Source organism: Argopecten irradians, chromosome 1 (assembly GCF_041381155.1).
Source record: "Argopecten irradians isolate NY chromosome 1, Ai_NY, whole genome shotgun sequence".
In the NCBI taxonomy this organism is placed as follows: Eukaryota; Metazoa; Mollusca; class Bivalvia; order Pectinida; family Pectinidae; genus Argopecten; species Argopecten irradians.
Window position 1 is genome coordinate 61,476,604 of NC_091134.1, and position 16,707 is coordinate 61,493,310.

The 16,707-nt window shown below is 33.5% G+C and overlaps 1 protein-coding gene across 2 annotated transcripts; it reads left to right on the forward strand.

Annotated features, from left to right (window-relative positions):
* The first annotated feature begins 13,051 nt into the window (after window positions 1-13,051).
* On the forward strand, window positions 13,052-15,968 carry LOC138336538 (uncharacterized). 2 transcript variants are annotated; one of them, XM_069286060.1, is made up of 2 exons: window positions 13,052-13,121; window positions 14,515-15,968. In XM_069286060.1, the coding sequence occupies exon 2, from the start codon at window positions 14,533-14,535 to the stop codon at window positions 15,868-15,870; it is 1,338 nt and encodes a 445-aa protein (XP_069142161.1). In that variant the 5' UTR covers window positions 13,052-13,121; window positions 14,515-14,532; the 3' UTR covers window positions 15,871-15,968. The 2 variants fall into 2 exon arrangements, with proteins under 2 accessions (XP_069142161.1, XP_069142157.1); XM_069286056.1 differs by having other exon boundaries at window positions 13,057-13,256.
* The last annotated feature ends 739 nt before the right edge of the window (window positions 15,969-16,707 follow it).

Here is a 16,707-nt window from a genome sequence, read left to right on the forward strand (position 1 = left end):
TTTATATTCATTCCGTAATATTAACCATTGCTTCTGGGTTAGGCCTAGTACACGTAGTCTTGTTTATGATATATTGCTTACGATAGCAATACACGTGATTAATTGCATACTTCGGTTTTTTTGTGTGTTTAATACAATGATTATAAACTTTACGGAACGGAGACGACATGTACACAACTACCACAGTCGGTCATGGTAAAAAAAAAAACTCGGTTTAATTCCAACCATGAATAATTCGAAGTCCGATGTTTCGAAGTCTTTCTGTCGGTCCCTTGAATTTCGATACATCGAGGTTTGACTGTACTTTTTAAATTATTTGACCGTTATGTATAGACGTAAGAATACATTGCATACATTGTCACGCAGCGGAAACGTTAAATATTAATACGCTTTGCCAGAATGGAGTTCATAGCCTGATATTGCCCATCTCGTTTAACATAGATCAAACGAGAAACTGAAAGTCGAATGAAAATATAGTAGGATAATAAAATTATGTTAACTTATACACCAATAAAAGATAATGCACTGTCGGTTTTGAATGTCAGGTTTTGGACAAACCAGGTAAAATACCTTATTTTCATGCTTTCAAAAAACATATTAAAACATATTAATTTGGAAAAACTAGTCATATCAGACCATGGTATAATGTTTAAACTTTATATTTATTCACAAATACACTTAAAAATAGTTAGCTAAGGACACTTAGCGTATAACTCGATGGTCCTTCTGCCGACAGCAAAGAGAATGAAGGATATTTGCATGTTCGGATTGTGTTAAAACGACAACCGTTCCTGATAAAGTTAAAAGTAAAACAGGGGAAACGCAATACTATCGTCAAAACAACATGTACACCATCACATGACTGGTTCCTTCACACCGCTTTTGATAAGAAAATTATAATTACACTATACTATCATTATCAGACAATATATCCACTGTAACACATACATGTACTGGGGAATTACAAGATCGCTCAAGTAAATACGTTATACCAAATTCAATCGTTTCACTTCTGCATACCACAGTTCATACTAATTAAAAAAGATGTATTCAAATGATAATCTAGAACTCAAACGCTGTTTTAAATTCATTTTCTATTATGGGTGAAGTATTAGCAGGTTTGGCTGCTTTTCTATATTTACTGACCGATTTTGTTGTTTTATCGGACACATGTGTAAACAGGATCGTCAATGTGAAGCAAACAAACCAAAATAATCAATTGAACGAGGTAAATATAAATTAAATCATTGATACTATTACGCTATACTCCGTACACCGTAATCAGAATTTTAGCTATTCTCCGTACACCTCGCGAGCTATACTCCGTACAATGGTGTCTCCTTATAAAACTAATATCTACAAACCATTCAAGAAACCCAGGTTACCAACATTTTGTATTATGAATATATGTGACGGCGACTGACAAAATGGGCCCAGATGAGGAAAAATCACATTTTCATTTTTTCACATTTTTATTTACTTCATGGTGTGTAGATCACGTTTACAAAATATTAAAGCCGTAGGATAAAGCATTTAAGAGATATGCGACTTTGAATGAGGCAACATGTAGATTCATTAATGACAAAATTAGCGACGTCAAATCATCACGTCATGAACATTGACGTCATGTAACAAGGCTGCCAATGACGTTACATAAAAACGTATACGTGCATATGACTATGCTTTGGACTGATCTTTAACACCTGTAATTTATTAAAAGTTTAGCTCGATCAGTGTTACTAAAACTACATCATTGTCCGTTCTATCAAAATACAAGATTATCTGTGACACGTACATGTAACAATCTAATTCTACGATGTGACGGGGTGAAACACTGCGTGCTATGTGTAACAAATACTTTCGCGTGTGATTTAGTTTCATGCTTTGGAATTTTAAAATGTTTTCGTTGGTAGAGATATTCATGGTTCGACAATGATGCCATTAATAAATCAAATATGATATCTTTTTTTTAATATTCATGGTTCCACAGCAACCGCCAAAAGAACAACTTCACGAGGAAATTTTCATGCAATGATATTGATTTGTATGTTCGTATTTAAAAAAGTCAAAGATCTGTGCATTTGATTAAAGTTTACATGTATATGCTTCCAGATTCTTTTAACTAGAATGTTGGTATACGAATAACATTAATGGAGTGACCGATCAGATATATATACCGAAGAAGTCAAATAAGTCAAATGCACATGCATGCGTATGCGCTCAAGTGCTAAGAATTGACGAAGTCCGAATAGATGATGTAAATAAAACCGTCAAAACTAAATTGAATGTGGATTAAATGATCAAATAAAAAGACTAATGTATGAAACATCCTATTCGGGTTAGATGATGTTTTCAAAGTACTAGTGAATCGAGCCCGAACCCTCCGATCTCTTTGCGTTCACCTTTGGAAACCACATACAGTGTACATGATTACATTGGTAACCAGTAATATATATTTTCAATTCCCCATGTTCCTTCTCAAACAAAATTAAAGATCATCCACAGGTGTTTTGTTCTATAGATATTTTTGTTCTATCTCTATCTACTCGAATTACGTATGTATACATGTAAAGAGAAAACAATATGTATAAAGCCAAACACATGTGGTTCATCTACAGAATTCAATTCTCGGCTGATGAAATCTGCTTCCTTGTCCTCTTACAATTCAGACGGAATATTTCTAACACAATTTTCTTGCCTTTATTTTGTCTTTAAAACAACATCACGCTGTTTGCATTTTAAGTTTCCGTACTCGTGATATGTTTGCTACATGTATATCAATGTATTCGGTATAATTTCAGTGACTTTTACGACTTTGACTTTCGATATTTTATTTTAAATATGTTCCGACGTATTGCAAAATATTATCAACTTGTGAAAGAGCAAAGCCTGTGGAATTTCCAGAATATCCTTGAAGAAACAGTATTGCTAGATAAGATTTGAAAATGTTAAAACTGTATTAAATTTATTTATAAATATATTTGTCCGGATCACCTGACATGTGGCATATTGGAATTTTAGTCGAAACTAATTGAGATAAATCAGAAGTTGTTTCACTCTTATCTTTGATTGATTTGCCATGAATAAATTAATTGCTATCTCTATCAACGATGAGAAAAACAATCTCAATATTTTTTCTAATGTCCTGTTTGCAGCTATATTTATTTATTTATTTGTATTTTTGTTAGAAAGTACCTACATGTACCTACTGATCACCTGATACTCACCAGTCTACCCTTTATATTATGTATTGATACTGTACAGGTAGTTAAATTTATACATAAAATGCGGGCTTTATGAAACGTATTTTATTGACAGTTTCCGCAAATAAACGTGGTGACGTCGGCAAAAAATGTGCGTAACTTTATAACGTCATTTATTCCGACGTCATAATCGCCGCATCTGGGCCCATTTTGTCAGTCGCCGTCACATATATGTATATCCCTTTATGTAAGAAAAGTGATTTGGGTTAAAACCATATAATCATTTCAAAAGAAACGAAAATGTGTTGAGTAATCTAACTTTTTAGCAGGTACACACCATGTATCTTCACAGATAATTCAATAAAGACGCATTAAATTCCACAAGTTTTACATTTAATTTAATTCGAATGTTTTCTGAAACGACGTGACCAGGATACAGTCTGCATAATTGTGCTGTATAATTAAAAACAATGACTGAATCATCCCCTCTCATGCTGTATTTTTGAGGTGTCGCTTCGAGTATAGCTATTTCCGGTGTACCGATGATAGACGGTGACCAATCTCGACTAGGAACAACCAAGTGATTCATTCCTTCCCCTATACACTGCTCCGCTAGCTATTGGTATTTGGTAGCCTCCTTATGTGCATTCTTCGTCCCACTGTGCAGTCAATTTCACCAAGATAACCCCCATTCCACTCCACAAGGTACATAATCTTATTTTCTCCTATACTTGACAGGGTTATCCCGCGGTTGCTAGGGAAAAGATAACTCTTTTACTGGGGTAGGGAAAAGGCAGCTCACACGCGCTAGACAGTGACGTCATCAATACATGCAGCGACCATTTTTATACACAGCAATGTTCATGTCGAATTTTCACCATTTCTCGTTAAAGTATGGGAGAAAAAGAATCTTACATGGGCCAGTCAGGTGGAGAGGGATATCTCAACCCTCGTGAAAGATTTTGACCATCAACTCTCCGCAAGCCTCGGGTTGATTAGCCAAAACCTTTCACTCGTGTTGAGATATCCCTACTTTTAGGCACACACTTAGCTAATAATGAAGGAGTTCCAGCGACTCCGTGACCCTAACTAACCTAACCTAACCCGTCGTTGTCCTATTCTATTATAATCACTGTTACAACTCTATATCTTCTTCTCTTGTCTTCTTCTTTGTTTTATTGGCAAAACTCTTCAACTCCCAGTCACAGATTTCACCAGCAGTGGTGCAAAGCTCTAGTGTACTCTTGCCTTTGCTGACTGTGACACCAGTTGGCCATTTCCGATCTGTTCTAATCACCACTTCGCCTCTCCGTAATGTCCTATGGCTGGGCCAGTTTCAACTTTAAGGAATTCCTTAACTTAAATTTCCCCATAGAAAAGCTTTTCAAAACTTAAGGAAAAAATCTTAAGTTAAGGAGCCTGTAATGCTTTCATATAGAGAATTTTACGTTATGGGATTCCTTAAATTAAAGGAATGTTCATGAAACTGGGCCCTGGAGTCCTTCAGGGCCATGAATTCCACTACTTCAGAGGACAGCTGAGATTCATTGTCATGAATTTCTGTACAAAACGTTTACACTTATTATTTGGAGATCGGATAGGCTGTCAATTCGCCATTTAAGCCAATAGAATTCTTCGTATTGTGTTTGCCAATGCATTGTTTTTCTACGCCGATATTATGTATTGTTATTTAATTATGTCATATAAGGCCCACATTTATGGATTAAATAATATGGTGGCATGTCATAGCCGACTTCTGTAAGGCATCACTGTCAAGTGGAATAAACAATGTTGTTTGAAATTATATTAAAATTTATTCTACAACTGTCCCACATACTGACCAATACCTAGTGCATGATAAACTTGTGCATTATCCGCCAATACGTTCACCTGAATGTGTTCCACATCTGATTTGATCCAGAATTGAACCTTCCGGTGAATGAAACGTTTTGCGAATGCGCTTATATATTTTCCCCGGTAGTAAAAAGGAGTACACTCCCATTCAGTTTAGTGAATGAATCTTTTCCCCCATATCAAAGAACCGTCTCTAAGAACCGTCTCCCTTCGAGTGAAACCAAGTAAATAACTTGCAATTTAGTTTTGAATGTCATAATAGTTGCAGGATAAAGAGAATACATGGTTAGTATCTTACACTACAAATTTTATTTTGGTGCTCGACATGGAAAGCCGAGATAAAGCCTCGTCATCCTAAGTTTCGCACCAAAATAAACCTTGTATTATAAGATACTAATCATGTATTCTCTTTTAATACACTGGTAACGGTTGTATCTTCTTAAGTGCCAAATTAAAAAGAAGTAATAAATATCCAACTCGCTTGCACATATCTTTGAAAATAAAAGGCATTTGAAATATGTTGATTGCTTATAATAAATATAATTATAATGACATTACATAATATATTTCTGAGAGTTATGTTCACTGATCAGACCAGGCACATGTAAACATGCTCCTGATGTTTCGGTCTATCACATGATTTTGAAGAATAGGACTTTCATGAAATTTATATCATAATGTAAAGGAGCAAGTGAAGGATGTGTTGGTATAAAATCTTTGAGGGAAAAAACTTGGAAAAAGGAGAAACTTAATGAAAACACACAGACCAGAGCTGGGAATAAACAGAAAGAGAAGGAAAAACAAGTACAGATGAGACTGAGTGTTGATTCTGATACAAACCTCATTATGAAAGAAATAAGTGAACTTAGAAAGGAAATTTTGGACTTAAAAAGCAAATGTAAAGAAATCACAATAAGTACGAAAGACATTCAAGAAGCTGTGGATAAATCCTTGGAAGTGGCCATGACAAAAACTGTGCAAACCATTAGAGAGGATTTGAAACGTGAAGTCATAGTAGATGTTAGGAAATACATTGACTCTAAAATATCAGAAACAGCAGGACGCATTTCTAGTTTAGAAATGGATGTGGAAAACCTCAAAGAGGAAGTTGAGAAACAAGATGACACTGTAGCCGAGATGAAAACAATCCTTGTTAATCAACAGCAAAGAATCAACAAGGCCCTGGAAAAAGCCAATCGTAATGAACAATATTCTAGAAAATACAATGTTCGTATTAGAGGTCTACCAGAAGAAAAAGGTGAAAACCTGAGGGTAGTGCTCCCGACCAGAATAATGGCAGCAACTGGAGTGAAACTCAATGGATACTATGACATTGTGGCAGTACATCGACTACCCAGTGCACGTGGCACAAATTCACCGCGTCCAGTGATTGTCAAGTTTTTTAATAATGACATAAAAATGTTAGTGACAAAAAATAAGCATTTGCTGAGGAAAGCTGGACTATTTGTGACAGAGGATATCACCAGTGAAAATATTTCCCTGATGGACAAAGTGAAGGCTAGTGACAAAATAGAATACAGTTGGTACTATAACTGTAACGTGTACGGTTTGTGCAAGGACACAAAACAACGGGTGAGGTTCGGCTTATTTGACAACATAGACTCTGTCATTGCTGAACATACCCAGAACGCGAAGGTGATCAGTGACACATATATCGGACAGAAAACAGTGCGGGAATAAATGACTTCTACGTGTGCATCAGTAATGGGACTGACCTCTGAACTGTCTCTTATGTGTCCCACTACGTTGTGCATAAGCGGAAGAAAGGTATATATAAATGTATATAAATTTTAAAGTTCCCCCTGATAATTCACTCTGCGAGCCAGATTCAAAGTCACCTTCAATAAGCAATATAATGGCTTGTGTATGTTTTTGAGAAATAAAATTGTGATTCTGTCTATGTACCAACATAGAGGTAAAATAATGCATGTTAGTTTTTATACCATAGTTTTAGTACATACATGTAACAACATACATGTAACACATAGCTTCTTAAATGCAGTTTCTTACAAACCTGGTTTCTGCACTTTTTTGTAGTAAAATATGTATATAAAATATTTATTTGAAGTAAATATATAAAGACTGAATGATCAATGCACTATATATATGTACCTACTAATGAATATGTAGGAATACCAATATCATAATATATCAACATACCATGATGATAGAAATAGTGTAAGCTTTCCCAATAGAGTTGCCTCCCTTTCTAGAAAGAAGTACATGCTACACAAAAGTCATTTTCTACAATGTCTATTCCATTAATATGTATACACATGTAATACCAGTACACATGTACAGTTAGCTGATCTTATTTATGGAATGATTTTCCATTTATTGCTGTGTTTTGGAAAAAAAATTTATCTTCTTCTTTTTGCAATGAAAGCCCTGTTTGACATGTGCATATAACTGTGATATCATATGGTTTAATGCTTATATATCTTTCTTGCTTCACTACCTGGTGTAAATATAATCTATTAATTATGTGGTCATCCAAATTAATATTTGTTGACCTCTGGTCTTCATGATACTTGTGTATAAGATATTTAGTGTCTATACATGTATATACTTATATATTTTATCTATTAAATGAAATATGTGATCAATTTACAGATGTGTAAAACTGATTATCAACTGCTTATGTTCATTTCTTTTTTATCTATTACTACTATTGAAAACAATATACTTATATAAGTTATATTACATATTTATATGTCCTTATCAAAACACCAAACAATTCATTTGTATTATCTATTACCCATAGATAAAACCATGAATGTAAAGGTATTAAATAAGTTATGATATGTTGAGGGATGTACGATATTCTGTTGATCTTGAAATTTTTTTTTTTTTTTTATATAAATGCTATCATACTTTTCATTTAATCAGTACCACCAACCCCCCCCCCCCCCCTTTTTTTTTAAGAAGATAAAAGTGATAACTATCAAAAAGGAAATTTGCTTACATATATATTCATTAATACTTTAACTTTATACAGGTAATCATAATTCTCCCATGCACTGCTCTTATTATCTCCCCTTAACTTAAGTCATGATATACAATGTACATGATTTATGAAATGTGTATGATTTATGATCCTATTTACTTTCCATTTTCTTTTTTTATATATTATTTATTTTTCTTACCTCTCTCCCTCTTCTTTCAAAATTTTCAAAATCTTATGCATCACCTTATTAAATTAATATACATTGACATTAGCACTTATAAATGGAAATAATATGCCTATCATGGATAATTAAATATCCTTCAACATATCATTCATTACAAAGACTTGAGTCTAAATCATGTGAATGACTGAAACAATGGAACACCATGTGCAACACTGGTATGTCAGTTCTAATGTTCGTTTTTAATGTAAATGTTTTCATTGTTACTCTCTATATATGTTCTAATCATGTCTGTTTATATTTTTTGTTCATGATCTGTCATCTAGAATCTTTCTGTCTCTTTTTCTCTTTTTCTTTTCTCTTCTCAACTTCTTACCTTTACCCTTGAGATGTGGAATACATTTTCAGATTTTGATAACGGATGAGTAATATCACTATATTATCTGTAAACTGTCAGGGCCTAGGTGACTTTACGAAAAGAAAAGACATATTTTCATACCTTAAAAGTAAAAATCACAATATCTTTTGTATCCAAGACACACATTTTACTGTAGATTTAGAAAATCAGATAAGGTCTGAATGGGGTTATGAATGTTTTTTCAATTCTTACAAATCCAATGCCAGAGGTGTCGCCATTCTATTTAACAACAATTTTGAATTTAAGTTTAAGAAAATTAAGAAGGATCATACTGGTAACTTTTTAGCGTTAGAGATAGAAATTGACTCTGTAAGTATGACTCTGATAACAGTATATGGACCAAATAAAGATGAACCAAATTTCTATAACACTATATCAGAAACACTTGATGAATTTGGAAATATAATGTCTATTATTTGTGGAGATTTTAATCTGGTTCTCAATCCTCACCTTGATTACGATAAGACATATAAAACTGTGAACAATCCACAAGCTCGAGATAAGGTATTAAATATAATTGATGAATACAATCTGATAGATATTTTCAGGGAATACCATCCAAACCAAAAAAGATATACATGGAGAAAATTAAACCCTCTGAAACAATCAAGATTAGATTATTTTTTGGTAAGTGAAGGTTTGTTATCTTTTGTCACCTCCTCTTCTGTAGAACCTAGTTACAGATCAGATCACTCTATTGTAAAGTTAGTATTGAAATTTAATGAATTTAAAAGAGGAAGGGGTCTTTGGAAGTTCAATAACTCTCTTCTTTATGATACAGAATATGTTCGATTGATTAATAAGGTTATTACAGACACTAAAAAAGATTATTGTCTTCCTGTTTACAATCAAAATGCTATTGATGACATAGATGATTCAATTTTACAGTTTAATATAGATGAACAATTATTCTTGGAAACTCTGTTAATGAACATTAGAGGTAAAACTATCTCCTTCTCTTCCCATAAAAAAACCCAAAGGAATTTAAAAGAAAATAAACTGATACAGACCATACAAGATTTAGAAAACAGTGAAGATACTGATATTTTAGAAATAGAAGACAAAAAGAAAGAATTAGAAGCTATTCGGTCATATAAATTAAAAGGTAGTGTGATAAGATCTAAAGTCAAGTGGGAGGAAGAGGGAGAAAAACCTACCAGATACTTTTTAAACTTAGAAAATAGAAACTTTGTTTCTAAAATAATTCCCAAAATACAAAAAGAAGATGGAACAGTAATAGATAAACAAGTAGACATCTTGGAAAATACCAAACAGTTTTATGAAAATCTCTATAAAGAGAACAAACATATAAATAATGTTGATCTGGATAATTACCTAAATTTCCTTGATCTACCAAAACTTACAGAGTCAGAGTCACAGTCTCTAGAAGGGAAGATCACTCTCAGAGAAGCAAGCTATTTTTTAAAAAACATGAAGAATAACAAAAGTCCAGGATCAGATGGTTTCACAGTAGAGTTTTTTAAAAAAAATTTGGAACAAAATTGGTAAATTTGTAGTTCGATCTTTAAATTTTGGTTTTTCAAAGGAAGAATTATCAGTAACCCAGCGGCAAGGAATTATTACATGCATACCAAAAGGTGATAAACCAAGACATTTTTTGAAAAATTGGCGTCCAATCTCTTTGCTGAATATCACATATAAAATTGCCTCTGGGGTGATCTCTTACAGAATGAAAAGTGTTTTAGATAAACTTATAAGTCACGATCAAACTGGGTTTTTATCGGGGAGATATATTGGTGAAAATACACGTCTACTGTATGATATTATGAAATTCACTGAAGATAATGATATTCCTGGTATGATTCTAATGATCGATTTTGAAAAAGCATTCGACTCCGTGTCTTGGAATTACATTCGGAAAGTTCTAAGTTTTTTTGGCTTTGGTAGTGATATTTTAAGATGGTTTAATACTCTACATAACAATGTTACATCTGCAATTAATCAAGGTGGAAATCTTTCTCAATTTTTCGATATAAAACGATTTTGTCGTCAAGGTGACCCAATAGCTCCCTATATTTTTATTCTTTGCGCAGAAGTATTAGCAATTCGACTAAGAAAAAATTTGAATATAAATGGAATCATAACAGAGAACTTTGATATTCTCACATCACAATATGCTGATGATACCTTTCTCACATTAGATGGGTCTGAGAAATCACTTCGTGAGACTCTAACAGAACTAACTTCTTTCCAAAAAATATCTGGTCTAAAAATGAATGTAGACAAAACTGAAATAATTTGGATTGGTAGTATGAAATACAGTAACGAAAGGATGCTTCCGGAATTCAACTTTAATTGGGGTAAAACAGACAAAGTTAAAAGAGCCAATATCGTTCAAGAATATTTTAATGGTGGCTTGAAAATGGTAAATTTAAATGCTTTTATTAATTCCCTTAAATTAGGTTGGATCAGGAGATTATACACCTGCGAAGGGAAATGGAAATCTATTTTAAAGGAACACATTGATTTTGATTTACTATTAAATGTTGGTGGTGAATATATTTTAAGATGTATTAACCTTTGTACAAATGATTTTTGGAAAGATACTTTTAAAGCCTGGTATAAAGTGAACAGTTCCAAAGAAGTTAAAGATTTACAAAATAAATCCTTTTTAACAGAAAGTATCTGGCATAACAAAAACATAACTGTTGGTGGTAAACCCGTTTTCTACAGGGCTTGGTATAGATTAGGAGTTCACACAATTGCAGATCTTCTGAAAGATCAAATAAACATAAATTTTTACTCTTTTGAAGAATTTTTACAAAAATATGATAAATTACACACCAACTTCCTTCAATTTCAAGGACTAATATCTGCTGTTCGTAAACGTCTGCCTAACCCTCAGCCGCAAAACCTATTACCACTTATACGTCCATATGTTCCCCTAAATATACAGATTTTCTTTTCAAATATAAAAAATTCAAAATTTCTATATGCTATTCTTAATAAGTCAGAAACTGAACCTACAGGTAAGCTGAAATGGCAAGAAGAATTTTATTAGATGAAGAAGAGTGGAAGCATATTTATTACATTCCTTTTAAAGTAACAAAAAACACTAAACTTCAATGGCTTCAGTTTCGTATTTCTCATTATATTCTGACCACCAATTCAAAATTATTTAAGTATAGTATAGTAGCTAGCCCTATGTGTACTTTCTGTAATTCAGAGAGAGAAACAATAATTCATTTAATGTGGGAATGTCGAGAAGTACAAAATCTATTGCAAAACTTTGAAACTATTTTAGATGCTCTTTATATTCCTTTTTCAATTAACAAACAATCTTTTCTTCTCGGTCTTTCAACTAACAACATTAATGCATCAGTCGATAATGTTATACTTTTAATCATTAAACAATACATTTACAGAACAAGATGTTTTCATAAAACCTTAAATATAAACACATTGGCAAAAAATATAAAAGAATATTATAATATTCACAGACACATATCAAATGGTCAAAATGATTTTTTGAAAGCAAAATTTATAAAAAGTTGGAGTAAGTGGACACCGTTTATACAATTTGATATATGAACTCTTTTTACGAAAAAAAATTAAGAACCAAGGATAATTAATTTTAAATCCTGACAACTTACCGGTATTACTTTTACAACCAATTCTCTACCATTAGATAAAAAATACATATTTCCACATCTCGACTCTATCCTCCTATACAACTTTTTCCTCTCTAACCTATCTTTCTTAACCTCTTATAAATGTCATGTATGTCTGAACGAATGTGGGTGTATGGAAACCTTTGAATGTATATAATAATTTAAGTAAACTCTTTGGTATATGTGTGAGGGTGTGTGTTTGTGTGTGTAAAAGTATAAATGTGAATGTCATGTAAAATTGATACAAATGAAATACTTTTGTTTTTGTATTTATGATGTTAAATTAATTGTCTTTGTCTGTTTTGTCTGTAAAAATGAAAATGATTTCAAAAATAAAAAAAAATATAAAAAAAATATATTTCTGAGTCGCAAGTGTTTGGATACATCATATTGAGCACATACAAATATTTTCTCTGTAAAAGTATAGCGCACACATAAATCTTATTATTCATATATGGCAGATATAAAAACAAAAATCGATATATACAATAGAACGTTAATTAATCAAACAAACAAACTTTCATGCCTATGTGACAAATGATAAAAATTGACATAAAGTTAAGTGTAAACATAGCATGAGCCCTATTTTACTTTTTGACTTTTTTTCGTGCCCAGTCTTGCCAGAATGGGATTTAATATCGATTATTTTGTGCTGTATTACTTCTATAATATTACAAAAATATGAAGTTTTATTATTTGTGTTATTTTGTATTGGTTCTTCTCCATTACCTAATTTATTTAGTCATCATCACGTGTATTGTAGCCCGAATGCGCCGTTAACCGATTTGTATGGATAAGAGAAGAGGTATTCCGAAAACGGTCAAATGACTATTAGCAACACGACTTATAATAGTGGTGATTTAAGGTATTGTCCGGCGATAAACATTTTCAATGTTACTCTTGTATTCTTTGGTTAAAGACCACTTCATGTTAGAGATTGTGTCTGATTCACAGTGTCGGAAATGCATGGATAATTCAGTAACTTTGGATTAAATTGAAGGTAAGACATTCAGGGTAATTTATACCCTATGAAATAAGTTCCGGGCACCTGTCAAAAAGTCGTCTCTTCGCATAGTTCTTTATAATTCAATAATTTTCATCTTTATCCGGTAATAATTATTCTTATCAAAGAGCTTTGTGTTTCTATCTGTTCATCGGTGAACACCATTTACCAAAATTAATGGTACATGTAATTATTTTGTTTATCATGTGACAAGTGTAGTATCCAGTGTACATAAACAAATCAAACTGCACATGTATTCAGGACCTATATTAACTTATAATTCAAGTCCAAAATTCAATAAAGCAGAATTGAAATTCATTCTAGAGATTTATTTTTTGTGTTTGTGAAACTTTCTGGATGTAATTTCCAAAAATTCTGTGCCGTTATTTATGAAACATTCGTATTTCTTCCTGTGATTGTAACTTATTCTTGGATGCTTCACAATCCATTCCAAGTAGTATTCTCAAAAAAATGTTCACGTGAAAGTTTATCTATACACATATATGATTCGGGTCCATATGTCGCGAAACCTTTCTTATAAAATTAATTCTGTCCCCTTTCTCAAAACGGCACTTAGATGTAAAATAAGGAATGGGATCGATATTTATAGTTTTTCACAATCTTTACATACAGCTGTACTTCATTCCATGTTCATGTTGGTGTAGGCCTATATGTTAACATTTGGGTTACATATCGTGTTGTATGCCTGCAGGGTATTTTCCACAGCATATGAGGTGAATAGTACGTAGTGTATATTTTCGAAGCGAATGAAATCTCCATCCGCATGCATTCGTTCCCATAGTAACATATTTTCATAGTTATATATCGATTAATTTAACAGGTTTTTTTCACACAATTTTAGAGGGAAATTGTGCTGTCTTGACATATTAAATCAAATGCTTTCGAAGATTACAATCTATTTAAATATTTATAATATTGGTTATAAATCCAGTATGTTTGTACAGTTGAATTATCAAGATACTGGAATAAATGTGAAAAAATATCTGCTTTCCTAAAGTTTCTGTTTTGTGCTACCAAGACATCACGGGATTCTTTTCCTTCACATGCAAAACATAAACTATGGCCTCGGAATGTAGCGAAAACAAATTAAGTGACCCAAATCAACCACTGCGTTTTCTAAGTAAACTCGAAAATAGCCGCAGAATATTTTGGTAAAGTTTTGGTTTATTATATTTTCATTCATATAATCGTTCTACTTTATGACTTACATGTACGTGTCATCAATTTGTTGCAGATCAACAGCTCTATAACCATGTCGGCTTACTGGGAAACCCTACCGGAAGTTGTACTGGGCAAGGTTTTCAGGGATCTCGATGTTGCCGGGAAAATTGCCATCCGATCCACATGTTTGGGCTGGAGGCGTGCGTCTTCTAGACCGGAAGTCTGGAAGACATTTTCATATTCCGAGAAAAATATCTGGGAAGCGTTGTTTCCGTCGGGGATGCCTGCATCTATTGAGGATCTTGAGGAGTATAGAAAATTTCACGAGGAGCTGTTGTTTTGTGTTCGAACATTTGGGCCATTCTTTTCAGACGTGGAACTAGAGCTAAAGGGCAACCAGTCATGGGAGGTATTCGAATGCCTTTCTAAGGTCAGTCAAAAAGTGAAGTCTTTTACACTGTTGAAACGGATTGAAGGGGAGACATTTTCAGCTCCCCTGAAAGCCGCAATTTTCGAATTCTGTAAAAGAAATGTCAGAATTGCAAACGTGCATATAGATGATTTGAATTTCCAAGGACAGAAAAACGAGTCTCTCCCGATTGGGTTGACACATTCCAGCTGTTTACAAAGTTTACGAATCGTCAACTCATTCAAGGGCTGTTCGTTAAGTAACCTAATGTATCTGGTGAACCTGCGGGAACTTTCGATAAACCCAAACCAAATGAACTTTAGCTTGTTGAAACATTTAGCTGGGCGCTCACTGCGACGCCTGAATATTATAGCTAACTACAAAACTAAAGACTTCTACAACGAGGCGTTGAGTAACTTTCACTGGCAGGAGATACGACAGTGTGGACCAAAACTCCGCGTCCACTGCCGGCTAGCCGTGCTACACGAGTGGACAGAGAAAGAGGTGCTCTTGAAATCGAACATGCCCCTTACCTCTCTTGTATATCGGAAGAACCGTTTGGTAAAGAGCTGGTCGGAATTGAGCCGTATACTTAGCAACTACAGAGAAACCCTGGATGAGCTGGTGGACTTCAGCTTAAGTGATTGTGTCTACAAACACTCGGACCACATGGTGTATTCCGAAAGGATTGATGGACATATCTTAGACATTGTCAGATGGTGTCCAAAACTTTCCACGTTCACTGTCAAAGAAACAGTTTCAAGTGCGACCATTCTTCTCATTGCATTCCAGAAGCGCGATTTTCCAAATTTATTTATTCGAGAGGACATGATAGTGTATTTGAATGATCTTCCTGATGATGTAACTGACGATTTAGCTGCCAAGGATTTCGTTGACAGCAATTGGCAGAAAGGCATATTCAGTCGAGCCATGTCCTGTTTATTAGGTCGGGACTGGCGTCTGCTAGACAAAGAAGAATATTACCAAATAGTTCAAGAAAGGTACAGTGCGTTATTGTGATTCTAAAGCTTTGTTACAACGTGAAAAGTGCGCATAATGTTTTAAAAGACTGTATGCCTAAAGGAACATATGGATGTCTGTTTACAACATGTCTTATCACATAGAGAATGGACAGAGCTTTCAAAAGTAGGATTTTTATATATGTCAACTGCAAGTCGCTAATGTTTCATTCCTTAGGTTATTTAGAACAATTTCTATGTCACAACTTTAAACTTAGTACCATATTAGATCATGATTTTGATAAATGTCGCGAGATATTAAATTTTGCGTATTTGGAGGAATCGCCGAATTTAGCGAAATTCAAAACCTAACAACTATACAGTCCCAGTACTTGAGAACAAGTTTGAGTTCCACGAAATGCTTTATTAGAAGTAAATTTTCTAGCGGTTCATGTCACAGGGACATCGACTAAAACAAATCCGAGAGTGCCAAATGTAGTAAGAGTTTGGAATATTGATCACACGTACCCTAGTTTACATAGTAACATACTAGTAGTATCAAAACAGTCGGGAGAAATCCGGGAAGGTAAATGAAGCTTTGTTAGGGAAATCGTTAACAATTATTCCAATGTATTGGATAGCGGGTACCAGATATAACGATAGTGACAGTAACCCCTGTAGATCGAGGGTGGTATGTACCTTATTGTTTTAACAATTTTCTGTTATGATTAATATTTGTTAACGCCTTGAAGTTTTTTTTAATGAAAAGAAAACATTATCAAATGCAACGTTGTTGTCTTAGTTATTGCTTCGAAAATTAATGAAATGACCACTCTGCAATACAATAAATATGTATCCATGCAAACCCCATGAATATATTAAAAATAAAACATAACGC

Excerpts from the sequence above, each read along its gene's own strand:
- LOC138336538 (XM_069286060.1), top strand. The coding sequence starts at position 14,533 with ATGTCGGCTTACTGGGAAACCCTACCGGAAGTTGTACTGGGCAAGGTT.